Raw genomic sequence first — 26036 nt, 5'->3', positions numbered from 1 at the left:
AAAGTATAAAAGGAATTTAAACAAATAGAGGGCTCTGTGTTTTACACTGTTAAGATGCCAACTGTCCCAGATTTGCTGGGACAGTTCCACATCTATGTGCTCTGTCCCAAAGTTGCTGTGTCCTGGGTTGCGTCCTGAGGTTAAAGCATCATCCTTATTTAAGTTACGGTACTTAACCACTTTACCACCGCAGGATTTTGCTGTCTTACGTCCAGGCCACTTTTTGCGATTCGGCGCTGTGCGACTTTAACTGATAATTGCGCGGTCGTGCGACGCTGTACTCAAACGAAATGTACATCCTTTTTTTCCCACAAACAGAGCTTTCTTTTGGTGGCATTTGATCACCTGTGTGATTTTTACTTTTTGCGCTATAAACAAAAAAAGAGCGTTTATTTTAAAAAAATAACAATATTTTTAGCATTTTTTTTATATGAAATTCCCCCCCAAAAAAATGTAAAAATCAAAATTTTTTTTACATTTTTGGCCAATTTGTTTTCTGCTACCTATGTTTGGTAAAAAAAATCACAATAAGCGTATTTTGACGTTATTGCGTTTACTAACTAAGGGAAAGATTTCTGTCATTTTTGGTGGGTTTTTTTTTTAACGCGTAATGGCGGCGATCTGCGATTTTTTTTGCAGGACTGCGACATTGCAGCGGACAGATCGGACCCTTGACTGACATTTTTGACACTTTTGAGGGTACCAGTGACATTACTGCAGTAATCAGTGCTATAAATATGCACTGTTACTGTAAAAATTACACTGGCAGGGAAGGGGTTAATTTTATTGGAGAGGGAGGGGTTAATGTATGCCTGGTGCTTACTAACGTGTGTGGGGGGAGGTGACTGGGTGACACAAGGACAGATCGCATGTTCAGCTATGCTGAACACTGCAATCTGTCACTCCTTGTCACTTAGGAGATCCGCCCGCTCTGTTTACACAGGCGGGCGGATCTCCAAACTGGATTCCCCGACGATCGGGGAAGAGCAGCGGCGAGTGCCGCCTACAGGGGGAGGAGTCCAGCGACGTAGGTCTACGTCGCTGGACGGAATCGAGCCACTTTGCCGCAGTACGGTCAACGTGACCGGTCGGCAAGTGGTTAAAAAGGGTATCATTGAGGGGACAGCACTCACAAGTTGGTATATGGTATTTAAGGGCTGGGCCACCAAGAAAGTGGTGCTATGTATGGCCCCTAATATCTACAGTGTCCATGGCTTCCCCCCTCTATGCAGACCACTGTTGTGGCATCAAGTGTGGTGCACATGGTAGGGAGACAGGGATCTTCCAGGAGCAGCTCCTCATATACTTTTTTGGCCAGGAACAGTGTGCTTTTGTTGTGGCTTGTCCTGCCTCGTGGTGCAGTGCCTTACCAATAACTCGTTTGTCAGTATTTTTATACCTTTCATTTTAAATAAACATGTTAAAGGATAATGCACTAGGCCGGTGCGCCCTTGTGTTTGTCATTTTCAGTGGTCCCAGACTACCCTGGTCTTGTAAGGGGCTGCAAGGCCGAAGTTATCCAGTGTTGCCGTGTCGGTAGTTCTCAACAACTGCAAGTTTGTGGCTGAAGTGGATAGAGGATTACACCACTCACAGCGCAGGGGACAGGTGCTTTGCACCAATGTTTTTATTTGTTGCCACCAAGAAAGTGAGCAGGACTGCCAAAAAGTAGTCATGATCTTGGGGGGGGGGGGGGACTATGTAGAATGGGGGCGTGATATGTGTGGCATGCGGCTGGAGGAGACAGTGTCCCAGGGACTGGCATGAAGATGATGGCAAGAATGCATTGTAATGGTTACATAGGAGCTGGAAGGAACAGGTGTTATCAGCATGAGTTCAGTAAGTTGAAAGGAGACAACATTTAGTCCTCTGAAAGTCTCTCACCAGTGACCCTCACTTACAAAATCACCATCATTAGTCAAAATTATAAGTAACTAAGGAGGGAAATAATAATTAAAATAATTTAAGATTAATTATTTAATTGCATGCTTGAAGAGTAACTCCACTTTTGCTGATAATAAAACATTCCCCTCTGTGTGATATATGTACATTGCAGGGATTTTAACAAACTTTGTTGCAGATTAATACCTTTTGTTATTCTGATGAAATCACTGTGTGTTTTTCTGTGTCCATGTGGTAAGTGAATCCAATGAGAGTGGTTTCATAATCATCAATTAGCTGCTGCACCTGTAGGGCTCTAATGAGGAACAACTGCAGGGTCTGCATCTCTTTAGACGTGATTTCTTATTGGGAGTATCTCACCAAAAATGACATTTTGGTTGCAAGGGATGCCAGAAATCTGACTTGTATCCTAGTGCAGACTTCTGGGAAAATTGGTGAGCCAATCACACAAGCAGGAAAAGATGTTTCTGGGGTGTGGTCAGTATACATTCTGTGTACAGAACACCTCTAGGTAGCCATATTGCATTGCAATTTGCAGACAATTACAGAGCTGCAGATTAAAATGGAAAGGTCATTTTCTAATAGCATTCAATTACAATATGACTTGAGTCCCAATTTTATATGCTATATTGTTTTTTTTTCTCCCACTAAAGTGGAGTTACATTTAAGCCCAGTGGCGACTTGTCCTTTTTACACTAGGCTTTTACTCACAATTTTTATTATGTGTTTAACCACTTGCCGACCAGTCACGTTAACTGCGGCAAAGTGGCTCGATTCCATCCAGCGACGTAGACCTACGTCGCTGGACTCCTCCCCCTGTAGGCGGCGCTCGCGCACCGCTGGAGGCGTGCTCCCGCTGTTTTTAGTCAAAGCGGGAGTCGGGCCAGGGGAGGAGCGACGGCGATCGCCGCTGCTCTTCCCCGATCGTCGGGGAATCGAGTTTGGAGATCCGCCCACTTGTGTAAACAAAGCGGGCGGGTCTCCTAAGTGACAAGGAGTGACAGATTGCAGTGTTCAGCATAGCTGAACATGCGATCTGTCCCTGTGTCACTCAGTCACTTCCCCCCACACACTTTAGTAAGCACCAGGCATACATTAACCCCTCCCTCTCCAATAAAATTAACCTCTTCCCTCCCAGTGTAATTTTTACAGTAACAGTGCATATTTATAGCACTGATTACTATAGAAATGTCACTGGTACCCCCAAAAGTGTCAAAAATGTCAGTCAAGGGTCCGATCTGTCCGCCGCAATGTCGCAGTCTGCAAAAAAAATCGCAGATCACCGCCGTTACGCTTTAAAAAAACACACCAAAAATGACAGAAATCTTTCCCTTAGTTAGTAAATGCAATAACTTTTGCACAAACCAATCAAAATACGCTTATTGTGATTTTTTTTTACCAAACATAGGTAGCAGAAAACAAATTGGCCAAAAATTTAAAAAAATTTTGATTTTTACATTTTTTTGGGGGGGAATTTCATATAAAAAAAAAATGTTAAAAATATTGTTATTTTTTCAAAATAAACGCTATTTTTGTTTATAGCGCAAAAAGTAAAAATCGCACAGGTGATCAAATACCACCAAAAGAAAGCTCTGTTTGTGGGAAAAAAAGGACTTAAATTTCGTTTGGGTACAGCGTCGCACGACCGCGCAATTGTCAGTTAAAGTCGCACAGTGCCGAATCGCAAAAAGTGGCCTGGACGTAAGACAGCAAAATCCTCCGGTGGTAAAGTGGTTAAAGAGTCTTTAGAAATCAATATGGGACAAAAAGCATTTGTAAGAATGAAGGCAGAACCCAAAAAATATTAAATTAATAAAATAAATAAATTAAAAAAATCACAATTTTATATCGGTTTATTAAACATTATGTCATGAATGTTTTACCCAATGGAGAAAAAATATATTTGTTTCATTTTCCTGAGCTTTATGGTAACATAAGAGCTGGATGTTGGCCTTTATCTGGGATGACAAAATGGCTGACAGGTCGCTACCAGGAAGTACTGAAATACAGTGAAAGGTTATCATACGACTGTTTTTCAAAAGTCATAAAAAGAGTTCCTGTACAGGTTGTGTTTAACATCTTAGTGTTTAGTATAAAAAAAAGGTACGTAGTAAATATGTATAAAATACATGTAAAATTTGTCTATGAAAGGCATGGCAAGATGGCGCAGATAATTTAGGTCGCTCTAGTATCTTGGGTAGAGATCTCTCACTAGCTCACCATCCCCTCTCTTTTTGTCCAGCCACTTGCCACAAGGAAAAATAGTAGTCACTCCAGTGGCGGAATTGGTGACCTCGACTCTCTCCAGCAGCCAGCCAGGGCTGAGTCCACTATTATCATGTTCTACACGGACTTTCTTCATCTCGCCCAGGTCTAAAGTTTCGATATAAAAAATATCGGTCTGACCTCGTTCAAAGAGGTTCCTCATCTTCTGTTTGAGGGCGTGCTTGCCCGAGTCTCCATTAGACCCGAACATAGTGATGAAGACATTGGCGTCTGTTCCTGATCCCTTTATGAAACCAGTGACTGTGATGACTTCGTATTTCACCGGAACGAGGCTGCGGGCCTTGCTGGCAAAGCTCTCGATGATCTTGGCACACTCAAAGACTTTGTAGTCATCTCTTTTGTTGCGCAGTGGAACCCTGGCATTGCAGTTAAAGATATATCTAGATATGGAAAGCATCAAGTTAGAGCCAGTTCTTATCATCAAGGACCAAACAACAAACCATGGAAACACAGAAGAGTGATAACAGGAAAAGACCATGTGGTCTATCGAATATGCCCTTTTTTTGAGTTAACATTCGTGTTTTGGGGGGCTCTTTGCTTTATTGCTGTTTTTTGTTTTAAATCTATTTGTATAGACCTATGTTTATCCCAGGCATGTTTACACTGGGATTTATTTACTAAAACTGGAGATTGTAAATCACAGGCATGTTTACATTCACTGGGATTGATTTACTAAAACTGGAGATTGTAAATCATAGGCATGTTCAGTGGTGGCTGGTGCTCGGTAATTCGGAGGGGGGCAAATCAATTCGCACCCCCTCCCTCCCCCGGGTCGGTCGGTCGGTCAGTCAATCAGTCATCTGCCTCCTAACCTCCTCCTCCTTCCTCCTCCGAGCCGGGGAGTGCTGGATGGCTGAGCCGCTGTCCTCCTCCAGCCGTGTGTCTTCCGCCTCTTCCTGGCCACTGGCCAGTAACATCGCTTCTCCTTTTGGCCAATTGGGAAAGGGGTCTCACAACCCTCTTCCTGATTGGCTGGGCGGAGAGTCAGTGTGACGATAGCGAATATTCATTCGCTATTGTCACACAACTGGGTGGGCTCAGGGCGCAGTGCTCTGCACCCCGAGCCCACCCTTTTTTTGAAGCCTATTAGAGCCTCTGGCTCTAATCACATGCTTAAAAAAAAAAAAAAAAATCCCCTATTGGAATCCACGTGTCCAGCACCCTGCATGTAGATTAGGGTGCCAGATGCATGAATTGGGGGGGGGCGGCGCCACTGCATCCCAAATGGATGGCCCAACACCTGGGGATGTTTACATTCACTGGGGTTGATTTAATAAAACTAGATATTGTAAAATTGCTCTGCAAAGAAACCAATCAGCTTCCAGTCTTTTTTGTCAAAGCTTAATTGAACAAGCTGCAGTTAGAAGTTGATTGGTTTCCATGCAGAGCTGCACCAGATGCACCAGCACTCTCCAGTTTTAGTAAATCAAACTCACCCTTACAAGCATCCACTGCTCTTGCAGTAATATAATACTTTCTAAGGTTAATTTTAAACTTTTCTTCTGCTTTAGATTATTACCCCATGTTCTTGATGTAAGCTTCATAATTAGAAATATTGCCTTCCAAAACTTTAGTCACATTTTCAAAGCGGAATTAAACTTTTCATGTCCCCTAGGAGCTTTTGCTAAAACGTGAAAACATGCAGGCAGATTAGGGGTACTTTTTTAAGCTCCGCTTTAATGAGGGAAAACATGGGGCTGTATGCAAGTATTGTAGAGACGTATTAGATATGCTTTTTTTCTTTTTTTTTTAAACTGTCCTTGACATATACTTGGAGGGAACTGGGTGGTGAAAAGGGCATGAAGGGTAATATTTTCATTACAGATCTAGGTAACGCCTCGGCTTTGTAAGTATGGCGTTCGGGTTTAAAATAGCACTGGGTATTACTATAATCCCAAATACATGCATGGTTTATCTCAATGGTTGGTAATATTAGTCTTCCTTATGCTTGATCAGTGTAACAGTTGATGTGATGAACATGTCAAGTCCAAATTATGAAGAGAATCCACTTACTGGTTTCCAAGTTCCACTTCTGTGACGGTGATCTCCTTCACGTGCCAATGCACTTCTGGCTTGGGAGAAAACTTCTTTCCATCCTTAGGACAATGGCCCACGCATATTGCTGCAATATCACCCACGTTCTTTGATGGAAACTTAAACACATCTGTTGCATTCCTGAGAAAAAGAGATACAGTATATCTTATATTTTATACTGGAGTATTACGGAAAATTGTTATCAAAAACTTACCTTCATTTTCCTTTCCTGGGCTAGCCTCACGTCAGCACACAATGGGTTACACCTCCTCCTGGAGCCCACAGGACCACCTCTTCCTAGCTAAATAAAAGACAGCCCCTCCCCCACTGAAGTGTTTGATAACCTATCCTGCGACAGGCCACTAGGGAGGGAGACCTGTGCCGACGTGAGGATAGGCCAGGAAAGTAAAATTACGGTAAGTATTTGATAACAATTTTCCGTATTCCTGGCCCACCTCACGTCAGCACACAATGGGATATAACTATAAATGGGCAGGAGAGAACACATGAAAAGAAACATTGACAATAAAAAAAAAAGCTGCCAAAGACTAAAATAATTGTAGCAATATTTCCAGGCATTGGGCCTGATGTGGTTCTGCCATTGTTACCGGAAACACTTCCAACAGATTTAAGTTGACAACCCAAGTGTGAGAACTGAGACAATGACCATTCCGGCATCTTTGGTTTGTGTTATTTATTTTATAATGGGGATGGGAGAAGGGAATGAGTGGGATACTCCTCTGGCTCAACTAGGTTTAACTGGGACACTGTGCAGAAAAATGCCCGTTGGAGCTGTCCTGACGCAGGCTGAATGCCGACCAATGCTTCCTGGCGCTTGAAAATACTGTTATGCTGAACTTGTGCTAGAACTTCGACTTTAACACCCTTGGTTAACTCAGAAGATCCGGGACTGTATTACATTTAACTCCTGACACTCCGTTTAGCTTGGAAGTCAAGTAATCAGCTCGCTCCAGCCCTTCACTGACTGAGGTAGCTCCTTGTAACTACTTGTAATGCTGCCACTCTTAACGCTGTACACTTCAACTGTACACTGCACACTTTAACTCTTCAGGCCAACCGCTGGCGCCCCCCCTTTACACTTCAGGGTCCTCTGGCTAGGTACCCCCTCTAATACTTCAGGGTCCTCTGACTAGGCACCCCCTTTAATACTTCAGGGTCCCCCTTTACACTAGCTATCTCCTGGATCCCTGGGACCTTCACTGGAGTGGTACCCTCTACAGCTAGGCAGACCCCCAGGGGCAGTTCACAGTACTCACGACCTTGGAAGGCTTTCCTGGAACTGGACTCCTCCTTCTCCGCTGGTCCTCAGCACACTGGATCCCCTCTGCAGCTCAGCTCTCACTCTGCACTCTCAGGCAAGCCGCCCAAGACATCCGATTCCTCTGACGGGAGGAGAGACAGCCGTACTCTCCCTCCTGGGACTCTGCTTCCGGCCAAAGACGCTGCGTCATGCGTTCCCCTCAGACTTATACCCCCTCCCAGAATCATCTGCGGCAGAATCTGCCTTCTGGGGTAGATACAAGCCCGAATGGGCCACTGTTAAGATTTCCTCCACTGCCCAATGAGAATCCTCTCTCACAGAGCCAGTGGGGAGACTCCCTACTCAGTAACCACACCTGGGAGACATGACAGCCCAGCTGAAATCATGGCCCTGTTGTTAGGCAGCCAAGGCCCAGTATACTTTTACCTAGCACCTACCTGCAGGGTGCTACATAATTTACAGTATCTCACAAAAGTGAGTACACCCCTTACATTTTGTAAATATTATATTAATCTTTTCTTGTGACAACACTGAAGAAATTACACTTTGCTACCATGTAAAGTAGTGAGTGTACAGCTTGTATAACAGTGTACATTTTCTGTCCCCTCTAAATAACTTAACACACAGCCATTAATGTCTAAACCGCTTGCAACAAAAGTGAGTACACCCCTAAGTGAAAATGTCAAAATTGGGCCCAATTAGCTATTTTCCCGCCCTGGTGTCATGTGACTTGTTAGTTTACAAGGTCTCAGGTGTGAATGGTGAGCAGGTGTGTTAGATTTGGTGTTATCCCTCTCACTCTCTCATACTGGTCACTGGAAGATCAACATGGTATCATGGCAAGGACTCTCTGAGGATCTGAAAAAAAAAATTGTTGTTCTACATAAAGATGGCCTAGGCTATAAGAAGATTGCCATGACCCTGAAGCTGAGCTGCAGCACGGTGGCCAAGACCATACAGCGGTTTAACAGGATATATTCCACTCAGAACAGGCCTCGCTATGGTCAACCAAAGAAGTTGAGTGCACGTGCTCAGCGTCCTATCCAGAGGTTGTCTTTGGGAAATAGATGTATGAGTGCTGCCAGCATTGCTGTAGAGGTTCAGCCTGTCAGTGCTCAGACCATACACCGCACACTGCATCAAATTGGTCTGCATGGCTGTCATCCCAGAAGGAAGCCTCTTCTAAAGGTGATGCACAAGAAAGCCTGCAAACAGTTTGCTGAAGACAAGCAGACTAAGGACTATTTCCTGTGGTCTGATGAGACCAAGATAAAGTTATTTGGTTCAGATGGTGTCAAGCGTGTTTGGCGGCAACCAGGTGAGGAGTACAAAGACAAGTGTATCTTGCCTACAGTCAAGCATGGTGGTGGGAGTATCATGGTCTGGGGCTGCATGAGTGCTTTCAGCACTGGGGAGCTACAGTTCATTGAGGGAACCAAGAATGGCAACATGTACTGTGACATACTGAAGCAGAGCATGATCCCCTCCCTTCAGAGACTGGGCCGCAGGGCAGTATTCCAACATGATAATTACCCCAAACACACCTTCAAGACGACCACTGCCTTGCTAAAGAAGCTGAGGATAAAGGTGATGGACTGACAAAGCATGTCTCCAGACCTAAACCCTATTGAGCATCTGTGGGGCATCCTCAAACAGAAGGTGGAGGAGTGCAAGGTCTCTAACATCCACCAGCTCTGTGATGTCGTCATGGAAGAGTGGAAGAGGACTCCAGTGGCAACTTGTGAAGTGAACTGGTGAACTCTATGCCCAGGAGGGTTAGGGCAGTGCTGGAAAATAATGGTGGTCACACAAAATATTGACACTTTGGGCCCAATTTGGACATTTTCACTTAGGGGTGTACTCACTTTTGTTGTCAGCGGTTTAGACATTAATGGCTGTGTGTTGAGTTATTTTGAGGGGACAGCAAATTTACACTGTTATACAAGCTGTACACTCACTACTTTACATTGTAGCAAAGTGTAATTTCTTTAGTGTTGTCACATGAAAAGATAGAATAAAATATTTACAAAAATGTGAGGGGTGTACTCACTTTTGTGAGATACTGTATATGTCTTGTCCCAAACTTAGCAGAACTTGCTGACTGCATGCCTAGCCTGTAAAGTTGAATGAAGGGCTAGCCATCTCTCATATCCTTCACTGAAATCCTGGCATAACAGCCCCAAAGGCTGCCACTCCTCTGGTCGAAGAAGCTTGCCCCTGCTCTTGAGCAGAAAGGCCTACTTCTTGCATGCCAATCCAATCACCCTGGTAAACCAGTAGAAGACGACTCAAGAACCTGACGGCGAAATGAAAAGATTGTCCACTTTCCACACTGTTAGCAACTTGAGTATGGACCTGAAGTCTTCCTACTCTGTACTCAGTGACTCCATGTGAATGTTTAGAGCAGGGGTCTCCAAACTATGGCCCTCCAGTTGTTCAGGAACTACAATTTTTAGTTTTTAGTAAATCTCCCGCTATGTGTGCCTCTTCCTTATTACCCTATAAACCAGTCTCCAAGGTGGACATCTCTACAGGCAGTTGTAAGCCCAGCAAAGAATCTTATCTCATTCCTTTCTGAGAGGGCTTCACCTGAGGAATCCTTTTCATCCTTTCTCCTGGTAGGTGATGCCCATGTCAGTACATACCGAGCAAATCTCCTCTTCTTGGGGGTGTTCTCCAGTAGAAACTCCTTGGACCTTCCCTTCTTCCCTTCTAATACAATCCAGATGTTCTCTTTTGTCTCAGAATCATCGCGGTCACTTGTCACTGTCACTATCTCATAAGCTGCAGAAAGACAATAAGAAAACAGTAATATCCATGTGTTTGTATAGCGATACGGTCAACAATGACCTATATACTGCTACTGAAATGCATTTACTACAAATTGACTTGAAATTTTTAGGTGAATTTTCCCAGCAATAGCTGAAAAAAAAAAGTGAAAACTGCCAAGATGGGGGTTGATTTACTATAACCGGAGAGAGCAAAATCTGATGCAGCTGTGCATGGTAGCCAATCAGCTTCTAAGGCTGGCCATACATTATACAGTTTTCTTGTACAGCTTTCCTTTAGATTTACCAAAAACATATAATATGAGGTCAAACCTAAACACTTTAAATTTGTATGCAATCAAGCAGGCCCTTGCACTTTATAGCTGAAGGTAAACCTTAGGCGCCTTTCACACTTGCTGTCCATTTGTCCATTTTTCATGCATCCATTGACGGATGAAAAACGGACATCAATGTATCTCTATGTAAAAACGAATGACAACGGATGATCATCCGTTAACCACTTGCCGACTGCGCACAGTATATTTACTGCGGCAGTCAGCCCCTCACAGGCAGAGCGACGTAGGTCTACGTCGCTAGCCTGTGAGGGTCTCAGGAGCGAGCGCGCGCCGCCGGAGGCGCGCTCCCGCTCCCGCGCAGGGGGGTCCGTGACAGCGCGGGAGCGTCCGCCGGTCACTCGCGATCGTCCTAATGTAAACAAGCCGTCTGTCATTCTCCCCGGTGTATGAATGATGATCATACAGTTATACTATGTAGAACCGTTGATCACTGTTTATACATCTCAAGCCACAGCCAATCACAGCTAGCATCACGCCCCTAGGGACACACATAGCCCCTCCCTCTCAAAAAAAGTTAACCCCCTTCACTGCCAGTGTAATTTTACAGTAACAGTGCATATATATAGCACTGATTACTGTAGAAATGTCACTGGTAACCCAAAAAAAGTGTAAAAAATGTCAGTCAAGGCTCCGATCTGTCCGCCGCAATGTCACAGTACCGCAAAACAAAACGCAGATCGCCACCATTACGCGTTAAAAAAAAACAACAAAAATGACAAAAATCTTTCCCTTTGTTAGTAAACGCGATAACTTTTGCGCAAACCAATCAAAATATGCTTTTTGCGATTTTTTTTTCTTACCAAACATATGTAGCATAAAACAAATTGGCCGAAAATGTTCAAAAATTTTGATTTTTACATTTTTTTTGGGGGGAATTTCATATAAAAAAATGTGAAAAATATTGTTATTTTTGCAAAATTGACGCTCTTTTTTTTGTTTATAGCACATGATCAAAAAATCGCACAGGTGATCAAATACCACCAAAAGAAAGCTTTGTTTGTGGGGAAAAAAGGACGTCAAATTCGTTTAGGTACAGCGTCGCACGACCGCGCAATTGTCCGTTAAAGTCACGCAGTGCCGAATCGCAAAATAGGCCCTGGTCAGGAAGGGGGTAAAATCTTCCGGGGCTTAAGTGGTTAACATCGGTTTTCATCCGCTTCCGTCAATGTCCGTTTTTTTGAACAGATGAATGCCCTATTTTTCATCCATCAAAAAAACGGATCGGGCGAAAAATGGATGACAACGGATGAAAAACGGATAACAACTGACGAAAAATGGATGAAAAACGGATGGAAAACTGATACATTTGACGTGACTGAACTGATGAACTGAATGGACTGTATGTGTGAAAGGGGCCTAAGGGCTCTTTCAGCGGGGGATCGATCCGCCGATCCCCTGCTGAGCAGGATGACAGCTGTGTCTCCGTGCTGCGTGCAGAGACACAGCTGTCAGTTCCCCATGCATCTCTATGGGGGAATCGGATGGGAACGGACCGTCAGTCCGTTCTCATCCGATCCCATCCGATCCGATCCGCTGGACGGATGGAAAATAGGGTTTCCATCCGTCCAGATTTGATGGATCGGGTCGGATGTCAGCGGACATGTCTCCGCTGACATCCGATGCCCATAGGAATGCATGGGGGGACCGTTCAGATCCGCCAAAAAAAACGAACATGCAAATCTATACAGTTCGCCTTTGTAAAAGGGGCCTTAGGGAAATTGAATAAGAAAATGGTATAGTGTATGGCCAGCTTAACTTCAGCTTGTTCAATTAGGGCTTAACAAAAAAACGTGGGAGCTGATTGTGTTCTATGCACAGCTGCACCAGATTTTGCGCTCTCCAGTTCTAGTAAATCAATCCCATTGTTTTCTTAAAGATGGAACTCCTGTTAAGACATTTTTACTTTTTAGTTTTGGATAGAATGGGGAATGGGTAGGACCTTTGTTAGGTTTTTATTGTTGGAAAATAGGATATAGTTAAAAAGGCTTACACAGCTACAACCGCATACAAATATGTAAAGTCTACCTTTTAATAACTTTCAAAATTCCTATTGCCTAAAGGGTACCTATAAAACATAACACCACAATTATCATATATACTATATTGTCAAAAGTATTGGGAGGATTGAGTCAGCCCACCCTTGGCAGCTGTAACTGCTTCAACTCCTCTGGGAAGCCTGTCCACAAGGTTTAGAAGTGTGCCTGACTACACAAATGTGCTTCTGGAAGAATGGTCAAACATTCCCATGTTGGAATTCCCATGGAAATGTTTGACCATTCTTCCAGAAGCACATTTTGTGAGGTCAGGCACTGATGTTGGCTCGCGTCCTCCACTCTAAATCATTACAAAGGTGTTCTATCGGGTTGAGGTCAGGACTCTGTGCAGGCCAGTCAAGTTCCTCCACCCCAAACTCACTCATCCATGTCTTTATGGACCTTGTTTTGTGCACTGTTCCATAACAGATGGTGGAGGGAGTATTATGGTGTGGGGTTGTTTTTTTCTTAGGGGTTGGGCTTGGCCCCTAAGTTCCAGTGAAGGGAACTTATGGCGTCAGCATACCAAGACATTTTGGACAATTCCATGCTCCTAACTTTGTGGGAACAGTTTGGGGAGGGCCCCTTCCTGTTCCAGCATGACTGCGCACCAGTGTACAAAGGAAGGTCCATAAAGACATGGATGAGCGAGTTTGGGGTGGAGGAACTTGACTGTCCTGCACAGAGTCTTGGCCTCAACCGATAGAACACCTTTGGGATAAATTAGAAGGGACATTGCAAGCCAGGCCTTCTCTCCAACATCAGTGCCTGACCTCACAAATGTGCTTCTGGATGAATGGTCAAACATTCCCATAGACACACTCCTAAACCTTGTGGACAGCCTTCCCAGAAAAGTTGAAGCTGTTAAAGCTGCAAAGGGTGGGCCAACTTAATATTGAAAGCTACGGACTAAGACTTGGATGCCATTAAAGTTCATGTGTGTGTAAAGGCAGGTGTCCCGATACTTTTGGCAATATAGTTCTATCTATCTATCTATCTATCTATCTATCTATCTATCTATCTATCTATCTATCTATCTATCTATCTATCTATCTATCTATCTATCTATCTATCTATCTATCTATCTATCTATCTATCTATCTATCTATCTATCTATCTATCTATCTATCTATCTATCTATCTATCTATCTATCTATCTATCTATCTATCTATCTATCTATCTATCTATCTATCTATCTATCTATCCTAACAGTGGGACAAACAAGAGTGGGCCAACTCAATATTGAACCCTATGGACTAAGACTGGGATACCAATAAAGGTCATGTGCGTGTAAAGACAGGCGTCCCAATACTTTTGGCAATATAATGGATAATGCAAAGAGAGCATAGGCTTTATTGTGCCACATCCCTAATTACAAAAACAAAGGAAAAAAGTCATACAAATATAGACTGGGTTTGAGTCACAATTTACACACTTTCCATAAAATCCAACAATTATTTTTATTAATGTTGACATCCTTTAAAACAGTGGTTCTCAACTCTGGTCACTAATGCCCCATACACACGTGCAGATTATCTGCAGACTTTTGTCTGCAGACTTACCTTTTCTATGTAGTGCAAGGGCCTGCCGGATTGCATACAAATTGAAAATGTTTAGGTTTGACCTCATATTATATGGTTTTGGTAAGTCTGCAGACAAAAGTCTGCAGATAATCTGCACGTGTGTATGGGGCATAACAGGCCAGGTTTGCAAGATAACTGAAATACATCCCAGGTGATATCATTTGCTGCTCAGTGATTGCAATACTCTAGTCTGCATCTCCCCAAAGTAATTCTTCAAATCTGGCCCTTTAGTGGGTCCTGAGAACTGGAGTGGGGAACCACTGCTTTAAAAGCATGAATATAAAAATACAGAAAAGCACAACAGTTTGTTTTTCCAAAAGATCCCTCACATCACGTTATTCAACCCCTGTGTTTTTTTTTTTTTTTTTTTTCAGTATAGACATGGTGAATGGTCACTGTATCCATTCAGCAAAACTGCATATTGGTGGTACAGGGTTCAACGCGTTTCCTGGACATAGTCTACTTCCTCAGGAACCAAAGCGGGGGGCAACAAGGCGTTTCAGCAGCACAACAAGGGGAGAGATGGAACCCTTACACCAAGACAGACCTGCAAGGGGGTCCTTATCTTAGGAGGTAAGGCCACCCTGGACAGAGCATCAACAAGAAGAGGCTTCTACCAACTTAGATACTGTAGTTGACCTTGTATGGTCTATCTATGCCAATATCCTCTTGAGGGTTAAATTACTTCCAAAATGACTGGCCATGTCCAGAGCAATGAGAAATCTGTTGGGACTGTTACTGTTCTACGCTCGTAAGTCTATTCTCCTTAAATGGAAATCCCCTAAGGCTCCTACATCTGATTTCTGGAAGTCCATAGTTAATAAAATGGTACCACTGTATGAATATAGATATGAGTTTAGAGGATGTTCTAAAACATTTTTCAGGGTCTGGGATGTTTGGACTGAATCCATGGAAATGGTGACTTTTATCCCCATGTCCCCCTAGCACTTATGGTAGTATTTCCTTGGGAGTGGTTATGGCTTACTTCAGTGTGCTGTAGGATCAATCCTTTAGTGGAGCAAATTTGCCCTAGGGCATTGGTTGACATTTCAAATGCGGAACAACGAGTGAAAAATAGATGGACTTTAGTGGCACAACATAATCTTACAAAACTATATATATATATTTTTTTTTTTAACCACTTGCCGACCGCCGCGGTCAGCCCCTCACAGGCAGAGTGACGTATCGGTACGTCACTAGCCTGTGAGGCTCCCGTGCGGTCACGGACCCCCCCGCGCGTGTGACCGGCGGACCCGATGTCCGACGGTCACTCAGCGATCGTCGGGGGGAGAGGGAGAAAGTCAGGCGGCTTGTGTAAACAAGCCGCCTGTCATTCTCCCCTGTGTAGAAACAATGATCATACGGTTCTACTATGTAGGACCGTTGTTCATTGTTCCTACAGCTCAAGCCACAGCCAATCACAGTTAGAATCACACCCCTAGGGACACACATTGCCCCTCCCTCTCAAATAAAGTTAACCCCTTCACTGCCAGTGTAATTTTACAGTAACAGTGCATATATATAGCACTGATTACTGCAGTAATGTCACTGGTAACCCCAAAAGTGTCAAAAATGTCAGTCAAGGGTCCGATCTGTCCGCCCCAATGTCGCAGTACCGCAAAAAAAATTGCAGATCGCCGCCATTACGCGTTAAAAAAAAACAACAAAAATGACAAAAATCTTTCTCTTTGTTAGTAAACGCGATAACTTTTGCGCAAACCAATCAAAATACGCTTTTTGCGGTTTTTTTTTACCAAACATATGTAGCATAAAACAAATTGGCCGAAAATGTTAAAAAATTTTGATTTTTACATTTTTTTTGGGGGGAATTTCATATAAAAAAATGTGAAAAATATTGTTATTTTTGCAAAATTGACGCTCTTTTTTTTGTTTATAGCACATGATCAAAAAATCGCACAGGTGATCAAATACCACCAAAAGAAAGCTTTGTTTGTGGGGAAAAAAGGACGTCAAATTCGTTTAGGTACAGCGTCGCACGACCGCGCAATTGTCCGTTAAAGTCACGCAGTGCCGAATCACAAAATACCCCCTGGTCTTTAAGCAGCCAAATCCTCCGGGGCTTAAGTGGTTAAACTAGTACTTTATTGTTAGTTCATTAAAATATTACATAAAAGACAACAAATACATTAGTAAGAGATAATACTCCCTCAATGGGTGCTGAGCCCAACACCAAAATGGACCATAAGCCCTGGATATTGAATGTCCCACTCAAAAGAAAAGAAAGGCCTGGAGTGGCCGAGGCCATAAATGTAGAGTAAGTAGAGGTGGCCAGTATCCAGGTGGTAGGTCCAATTGGTTGCTGATTGGTCTAGCTCAATATATTTTGCGCTGCGTCGTGCTTCTTTGCGCTGTGTCGCGCCTAGGTCATATTGTGTTTGTTTAAGCCTGGGTATGACCAATAGGCTTTGTTTTCTTTTTATACCTTTTTTTTTTATACCTTTTTTTTTGTACCTTTTGAAATCCAATAAAAAATAATTTACAAAAAAAAAAATTGCTTCCAAAAAGTTTTTAGAAGTGTGTAAGTTGTGCCTCAAAATTCCCCCCAATATTTGTATGACCATATATAAAATGATAAAAACATCTGCACAGACTTGTTAATAATACATTATATATATATATATATATATATATATATATATATATATATATATATATATATATATATATATAATAATAATAATAATAAAATGTATAGAACCCACCCTTTTGGTGTATCACATTGAGGCAAAAAAGTTAACAGATCCCACTTTACCATGTGCAATAAGAATTATTCCTTGACTGAACGAATAATCTTTGCTTAGGAGTCATACTCCAGAATATATATCCTTATGGATTTACAACCCTCACAAATATAGCTCTCCGCCATTCTCTGTTTACACAATTTGTATGGTGGAGAGCAATGTCTTTGAGGATGGCAATACTCATTTCATATTGATTGCGGACAGCCTTTATTTACTTTCATTGCCTGGTGGAAAGCACTTATGAGGACACGTTGGATTTTCTGTGCTATCGTAATGATATAATATATTTGTCCTCAGAAGTGTGTTTTGGATGCTTTTGGCATATAATTGCATCTATGTGATACTGCTGAAAAGGTAATTGCAATATCCCGAGTGCCCGTCAGATGTTTAATATCCACAGTGCAATTTTACCACCTAATGGAAGCCAAAATCAGCTAAGGGGACGAGTCCCTGTTGACAAGAATAAATTCACTGTATAATGTATCGTCAAGTGGTAACAAGTTATGTAAAGCATCCTTTCATTAGACTTGCGCTATCCATTGGCTCTTTGTACCAATCCTAAAGAGAAGTTCCAGGCTAAAATCAAACTAAGTGTAATCCAATCTAATTGAGAACATCGTTTTTTGTACTTTTTTCAGCAGGGCTTCTGTCCTACACCGCCATGGCCAGGTACGTCATCCCTGGATTTGCATCGGAACCTCCTCCTGCCTACTGCTGCTTTCTAGGTCCTGTGTGTGTCCCAGAAGGTGACGGGGCCATTCAAAAAGGGCAGTAGAAAACCAGCTGTGAAGTCTGAGGGATTCACTACCAGTTGGAATGCCAGCCCCTGCACCCAAAGCCGATGGTCGAATCAGCTTCAGGGGGCCAACATCGCGTGATCCCTGGACAGGTGAGTGTCCTTATATTAAAAGTCAGCAGCTATATTATTTGTAGCTGCTGACTTTTACATTTTATTTTAACCACATACTGACTGCCCGCTGTCGTTTTACGTCGGTACTTTAACGCTAAATACCTGGGTTATGGCAACAGATAGCAAAACTGAAGAGAAAAAGGGGGTTTTGTTATATACAGGGATGGAGATGCTGAGCAGTGCTCGCCGGTGTTTCATCTAAAGTCCCAAAACTGCCCAAATTTTCTATGTTATCAGGGATGGAGACGCTCGCTTTACAGGCTGGTGTCTCATCTAAAGTCCCAATTTGCCTTTACCATCTATACTATTGGGATGGGGGTGTGTGTTTCCCAGCTGGTCATTTTTTAGTTTGCACCCTATGGCTTTCACATAGCCATTAGTTTTTCAATACCAGTCATGGATGGGAGCAGGTTGGGGGAGGATTGGGCCATCTCCAAGCTCACCTGTTTCCCATCCATCCATTAGCATTCATGTACTTCCATGTTTGAGACACTCAGTTTGAGTAGTGTTAGGAAGTGTTAGGACTGCAGGATACACAGGGTGCCGTGGAGTGGCCTGCCGCTCATACATGCGTTTACAAATACATGCGTTTGCAAATGTGTGTTAACTAAACCCCTGTTTTTAACCTATAATGTTAGACAGGTTTATTTGGTTTGTCAGCAGACTGGTGGGTAAGTATAGCAAACCAAGGGCCGGTTGGTTTCCACACACACACACACCTTCTTTAATCCCCTTTTTCTCTTCAGTTCTGTTATATACAGGGATGGAGACGCTGAGCAGTGCTCGCCGGTATCTCATCTAAAGTCCCAAAACTGCCCAAATTTTCTATGGCAGCAGATAGCTGCCATAACCACTGTATTTTTCGCAATGGCGGGCAGTCCTTTTTTCAGATAAAGGAAGGGTGGTCCCAGTGGCGGATTCGCCGCGGGATCACCCTTACGGTGCATCGGAAGAGGTGCCCCCCTGCCACAAAGCATTGCATTGTGGGAAAGTGGGAGTTACTAAAATAGCAGAGAGGTGATTTACACCGAAAGGTTAGTCACTATACCTACACTATATTGCCAAAAGTATTGGGACGCCTGCCTTTACACACACATGAATTCTAATGGCATCCCAGTCTTAGTCCGTAGGGTTTCAATATTGGGTTGCCCCACCCTTTGCAGCTATACAGCTTCAACTCTTCTGGGAAGGCTGTCCACAAGGTTTAGGAGTGTGTCTATGGGAATGTTTGACCATTCTTCCAGAAGCGCATTTGTGAGGTCAGGCACTGATGTGGACAAGAAGGCCTGGCTCAGTGTCCCTTCTAATTCATCCCAAAGGTGTTCTATTGGTTGAGGTCCGGACTCTGTGCAGGTCAGTCAGGTTCCTTCACCCCAAACCCGCTCATCCATGTCTTTATGGACCTTGCTTTGTGCACTGGTACACAGTCATGTTGGAACATGAAGGGGCCATCCCCAAACTGTTCCCACAAAGTTAAGAGCATGGTCTTAACTTAATTAAGAGCAAGTCCAAAATGTCTTGGTATGCTGACGCCTTAAGTTCCCTTCACTGGAACTAAGGGGCCAAGCCCAACCCCAACCCCTAAAAGAAAACAGCCCACACCATATTCCCCCCTCCACCATATTTTTTGGACCAGTGCACAAAGCAAGGTCCATAAAGACATGGATGAGTGAGTTTGGGGTGGAGGAACTTGACTGGCCTGCACAGAGTCCTGACCTCAACCCAACAGAACACCTTCGGAATGAATTTGAGCGGAGGATGCAAGCCAACATCAGTGCCTGAACTCACAATTGTGCTTCTGGAAGAATGGTCAAACATTCCCATGGGAATGTTTAACCATTCTTCCAGAAGCGCATTTGTGAAGTCAGGCACACTCCTAAACCTTGTGGACAGCCTTCCCAGAAGAGTTGAAGCAGTTACAGCTGCCAAGGGTGGGCTGACTCAATCCTCCCATGGGTCTATGGGAATGTTTCCATTCTTCCAGAAGCGCAGTCCCTGCTCTAATTCATCCCAAAGATGTTCTATTGGGTTGAGTTCAGGATTCTGTGCAGGCCAGTCAAGTTCCTCCACCCCAAACTGGTTCATCAATGTCTTTATGGACCTTGCTTTGTGCACTGGTCCTAATCATTTGGTGGAGGGGGGATTATGGTGTGGGGTTGTTTTTCAGGGGTTGGGCTTGGCCTCTTAGTTCCGGTGAAGGGAACTCTTAAGGCGTCAGCATACCAAGATATTTTGGACAATTTCATGCTCCCAGCTTTGTAGGAACAGTTTGGGGATGGCCCCTTCCTGTTCCAACATGACTGCCCACCAGTGCACACAGCAAGGTCCATAAAGACATGGAGGAGCAAGTTTGGGGGGGTGGAGGAACTTGAATGGTCTACATAGAGTCCTGACCTCAACCTTTGGGATGAATTAAAGTGGAAACCGTGAGCCAGGCCTTCTCGTCCACATCAGTGTCTGACCTCACAAATGCGCTTCTGGAAGAATGGTCAAACATTCCCATAGACACACTCCTAAACCTTGTGGGCAGCCTTCCCAGAGGGGTTGAAGCTGTTATAGCTGCAAAGGGTGGGCCAACTCAATATTGAACCCTACAGACTAAGGCTGGCCATACACTATACAATTTTCTTGTTCAACTTTCCTTTAGATTTACCAAAACCATGTAATATAGGGTCAAACCTAAACACTTTCAATTTGTATGCAGTCAGGCAGGCCCTTGCACTACATAGTTTAAGGTAAATCTAAAGGAAATTGAATAAGAAAATTGTATAGTGTATGGCCAGCCTAAGACTGGGATTCCATTAAAGTTCATGTGTGTGTAAAGGCCGGCGTCCCAATACTTTTGACAATATGGTGTATGTCCGGTCTGTGCAGATGTTTTTATGCATGTGGTGGTTGTATTCTGATTTGAATATGTACCTTTTGAGCAATATTAATTTTGAAAATCAATACATACTCTACATGATATACTATATACATATTTTATATGTGACCTGTTACATATGTGTTTATTGTATTTTTAAGTTCATATATAAACTTCACCATTCAAATATTTATTTAACAGATTCCTGCATGGTATCAATTTTATAGCTTAGGTTTTTATTGCTGTCTGTGTCCTGATCGTTAGATTTCCCCTCACTTCCTGTTGTGCCACCAGGACAGAAAATAAAAAGGAGCCACAACCTGCGTAGAAAAGCCTGTCTCCTGCCAGCATGCTGCAGCAAATGACTCTTGCTCTCGGAGTTGATGCAGTGGTTGCTTTGCAGAAGTCCAACACACCCCTGTTGAGTTAGAGCTAGAGGTCTCTAATTATTATTATTACTATAAAGGATTTATATAGTGCCAACAGTATGCACAGCGCTTTACAACAACTAGAGGTCTCCAATCAGAGAGAGCTTTGCTGATTAGAGAGCTATAAGTTTACCTCAGTAGTGGGACTACTGCACCTCTGCAGAGAGACCACTGCTTCCACACAGAGAACACGGATCCTTCTACCTAGCATGCTGGCAGGTGGCAGGCTTTTCTATTAAAAAGAAAACAAAGTGTAAGGGCCGTTTACACCAGAATGCAGTGCGGGGAAAGTGGCTTCCCGTACCGCATTCAAAACGCACTGCTCTTGCGATCTGCTGCGGGGGTGAGTGCAAAGTTAACCACACCCCCAAATGCAATTCACAAATGCAGTACCTAATGCGGTTAACGTGCGTTTAAAAAAGTAGTGCATGCACTACTTTCAGTGCGGTACGATTTCAGCCCATTCAAAATGAATAAGCAGAAGTTGCAGTGCAGAGAACTGCAAGTGAATCACACCGGAGTCGCACAGCATTCCTGTGCGATTCTCATGCAGCTCCTATTGTGAATGGGCCCTAAGAGCTTTGTTTAACCGCTTCAATAAGGAGCACTTTTACCCCCTTCCTGCCCAGGCTAGTTTTCAGCTTTCAGCGCTATCGCAATTTGAATGACAAATGCGTGGTTATGCAACACTGTACCCACACTATTTTTTTTTAGATTTCTTTTGGTGGTTTTTAATCACCACTGGATTATTTATTTAAAAAAAAAAAAAAAAAAAAAAGGTTTTTCATAATTTCTGCTAAAAAATGTAGCAAATAAGTAATTTTTCTTCTTCACCGATGTGCGCTGATGAGGTTTCACCGATGAGGCTGCACTGATGTGCACTAATGAGGTGGCACTGATGGGCACTGTTGAGGCTGCACTGATGTGCACTGATTAGGTTGCACTAATGGGCACTGGTGAGGTTGCACTGAAGGACACTGAAGAGGTTGCACTGATGGGCACTGATGGGGCTGCACTGATGGGCACTCATGAGGCTGCACTGATGGGCACTCATGAGGCTGCACTGATGGGCACTCATGAGGCTGCACTGATGGGCACTCATGAGGCTGCACTGATGTGCACTCATGAGGCTGCACTGATGTAAGAGCCTAAGCCAGCTCAGCCAGGAGAGGCACACGTTGTTTGCATACAGGACCGGCCACTCATTAGACACATTAAGAGAATCACTTGAAAGGGAGCCTTGGTATACACTCGACTCCTTTGCATCAAGTGGATATCCCTTGAAATCGCATTTGTGATTATCGACATCTCCTTGGGGGTCAATACAGGACAAAATGATGGAGCCACACAATACATGCTTATACTAATTTGGGCACCCTATTTTGATCAAAGGGCAGATTAAAACATTGTCCATCTCCAGACCAACTTTTCAGGAATCGCCTGAGGGAGCGACAAAGCGAAACGCGTCGTGATTCCAAATATATTGCAAGTGAACCCTACAATCTTGTTTCTACCCATCATGAGTTATCATGATATACAATATATTGATTTGAATTACTCTCAATCAGAGGCATTGGGGCTCTAGTGATATAAGAGTTTGTCCAATGTTCGCATGTCTATACCATATTTTATTGAATATATGTATACTCTTGTATGTTTTTATCCTTTTTTCTGCTGTTTTTTTGTATTAAATAAATGATATTTCTTAATAAGTGATGGTCAGTGTTATTTCCATTGAGATCAGCACATGCTAGATGCCTTTAAAGTCCCAGCATTTTTAAGGGGTGAGGAGATCCCACTTTTTTGTGAGGCTCCCTCATTCCCCTCTCCTTTTTTCCTTTTCTGTATACCCAGGGATGTGGCAGTAGTATGATCTAGAGCGTGTCTCACCAAACTTTTCCTTACTTGCACTGATGTGCACTGATGAGGTTGCGCTGATGGCCACTGATGAGGCTGCACTGATGGGTACTGATGAGGTTGCACTGATGGGCACTGTCGAGGCTGCACTGATGGAGTGACACTGATAAGCTGAACTGATAACCTGCACTAATATGCTGAACTGATGGTCACTGATTTGAACCGATGGGGCTGCACTGATAATTAGGGCACTGAAGATCAGTGCCCTGATTATCAGTGTAAACAATGTACTCACTGTGCTTTGTCAGACTTGCCGGTTATCAGCTCTCCTTTTCTCACACAGAGACAGCGTGTGAGGAAAGGAATGCCAATAACCTGCAAGTCAGTTTACATGTGACCAGATGTGATTGGGCACAGCTGATCATATGGTAAAAGGCTGCTGTGATTGGCCCTTTTACTGCGATCTGTGATCAGCTGTGTCCAAAGGACACATCGGTCACAGGAGGCGCTCACTTGGGAGGACATCCATGAGGGTCCCCCAAGAACTGGAGAGCCGCACTGTAGCCTTCTTTCGGCTATAGCATGGTCGTGAAGCAGTTAAAGTAGAACTATTGGCAACATTTTTTTTATCATTTTGGATAGAGTATGGGAGAGTTATAACCCCTGCCAGATTTTCTTTCGCCATCTGTGTCCCATTGTGGAGATTTCCCTTTACTTCCTGTCCCATAGCAAAACAGGAAGGAAGAGGAAATCCCTGTAAAAAAAAAGGGAATTCCTTGGGGACCCCCAGGTCACCAGAACCAGTATCCCCATTGGAAGGTTTCCCCACTATTACTTTTCTGGGAACAACCCAAAATTTGGGTAATCTCTCTTATGTTCACTTTCAATTAAAATGATAAACAGGACCAATAGAGAGGATGAATCTCCTTAATGGGGGCAAAGACCGCAATAAAAACTGACAGATGTTCTAATTCCTCTCCGCTCTATCCAAAATTGAAAAAAAAAGTTTTGCCTTTAGTTATACTTTAACCACTTGCTACCCACCCATCGTCAAATGACAGCGGAGTGGTGCATCCATTGTTCTGGGACGCCATTATATGACGGCGCACCGGAACGGCCTCTCTCTCGTGCGCCCCCGGGGGCGCGCAGAGTGGCGATCGTGGCCATGCCGTGATGCTAGGACACGGCGCGACCCCGATCTTGGTAAAGAGTCAATGACATGACTCTTTACCCATGTGATCGGCTGTGTCCAATCACAGCCGGTCACAAGTAATTAAGGAAGTGCCGTTATTCGGCTCTCCTTGCCTCACACTGTCAGTGTGTGAGGCGAGGAGAGCCGATCAGCGGCTCCTCCTCATAGGGGAGACAAGGACAGGTAATCAGGGCACTGATCATCAGTGCCCTGATTACAGAAAATTTAAATAGAGTGCCAATCATTGCCCACCATCAGTGACCACAGTGCCCAACATCAGTGCCCACCATTAGTGCACAAAGCTGCCAGTCAGTGCCCATCAGTGCCTGCTCATCTAGGCACTGATGGGCACTGACTGGCAGCACTATGGGCACTGATTGTGGGCACTGATGGTGCTGCCCATCAGTGTCCATCAGTGCCACCTGTCAGTGATCATCAGTGCCACCCGTCAGTGCCGCCCATCAGTGCCGCCCATCAGTGCTGCCTTCTCAGTGCCACCTTTCAGTGTTGCCTATCAGTGCTCATCAGTGCGGCATAATAGTACCTCCTCATCAGTGCCACCTCATCAGTGCCCATAAGTGGCACCTCATCAGTGCCCATAAGTGGCACCTCATCAGTGCCCATAAATGCCATCTCATCAGTGCCCATCAGTGCAGCCTATCAGTGCCCATTAGTGCCGCCTCATCAGCCCACATCAGTGAAGGAGAAAAATTATTTATTTTCAAAATTTACTCACAGAAAATAAGAAAAAAAAAATATTTTTCAAAATTTTCTGTCTTTTTTCTTTTTTTTTTTGTGTAAGAAATAAAAAACCCAGCAGTGATTAAATACCACCAAAAGAAAGGTCTATTTGTGTGAAAAAATGTATAAAAATTTCATATTGGTACAGTGTAGCATGACCGCGCAATTGTCATTCAAAGTGTGAGAGTGCTGAAAGCTGAAAATTGGCCTGGGCAGGAAGGGGGTGAAAGTGCTCTGTATTGAAGCGATTAAATGGACCTAAAATGTATTTAGCTGATTTAAACCAAATATTAAGTGGGGCTTTAATGACCTGGACCCATTATGTTGATCCCCCCCGTTGTATTCACAAACCCTTTCTTAAACCTCCCTACATATTGAGGCACTTGGGAGTTGAGTTACTAAAAGCGAAATCGACTGTGCATTTTGGAAGTGCAGTTACGCTCATGTTTCCCAGAGCTTAATGAATGTGGTAAATCTTCCCTTTGCACTGAAAAAAAAAATTGCATTTTGCTTGCACATGACTGGATAATGAAAATGAACAGAGCTTCACCACATTTACTAAGCTCTGGAGAAAATGAGTGTAACCGCACCTCCAAAGTGCACAGCCTAAGGCCCCTTTCACACATACGCTCCGTTTTTCATCCATCCGTTGACGGATGAAAGACGGACGTCAATGCATCTCTATGTAAAAACGGATGACAACGGATGATCACCCGTTAACCACTTGCCGACTGCCGCACGACTATTTATGTCGGCGGTCAGCCCCCCACAGGCAAAGCGACGTAGGGCTACGTCGCTAGCCTGTAAGGGTTTTGGGAGCGAGCGCGCGCAGCCGGATGCGCGCTCCCACTCGGTCACGGACCACCCCCCCCCCCGCTCCGCCGGGCACTCGCGATCGTCCGTGACAGCGGGAGAAAGGCAGGCGGCTAGTGTAAACAAAGCCGCCTGTCAGTCTCCCCTGTGTAAGAATGGTGATCAAACGGTTCTACTATGTAGCACCGTTTATCACTGTTCTTACACATTAAGCCACAGCCAATC

At 43.8% G+C, this 26036-nt stretch overlaps 1 protein-coding gene and 1 long non-coding RNA gene across 2 annotated transcripts in view; one reads left to right on the top strand and one right to left on the bottom strand.

Moving 5' to 3' along the window:
* LOC309553501 overlaps positions 1-26036 on the top strand; it is a 1012307-nt gene that overhangs the window by 844232 nt on the left and 142039 nt on the right. The window lies entirely within an intron of this gene.
* The window catches only part of LOXHD1 (lipoxygenase homology PLAT domains 1), a gene marked incomplete at its 5' end in the record, with an annotated part of 374771 nt that continues 352582 nt past the window's right edge, over positions 3848-26036 (bottom strand). The window contains 3 exons of the mRNA XM_082254549.1: positions 3848-4568; positions 6202-6363; positions 10150-10288. Coding sequence (XP_082110675.1) covers positions 4088-4568; positions 6202-6363; positions 10150-10288 — 782 coding nt within the window. The 3' untranslated portion in view covers positions 3848-4087. The remainder of the gene's footprint in view (positions 4569-6201; positions 6364-10149; positions 10289-26036) is intronic.

Source organism: Pelophylax lessonae (assembly GCF_965119305.1).
Source record: "Pelophylax lessonae genome assembly, chromosome: 1".
Classification (NCBI taxonomy): domain Eukaryota; kingdom Metazoa; phylum Chordata; class Amphibia; order Anura; family Ranidae; genus Pelophylax; species Pelophylax lessonae.
This window is presented reverse-complemented; position numbering and strand designations above follow the sequence as displayed.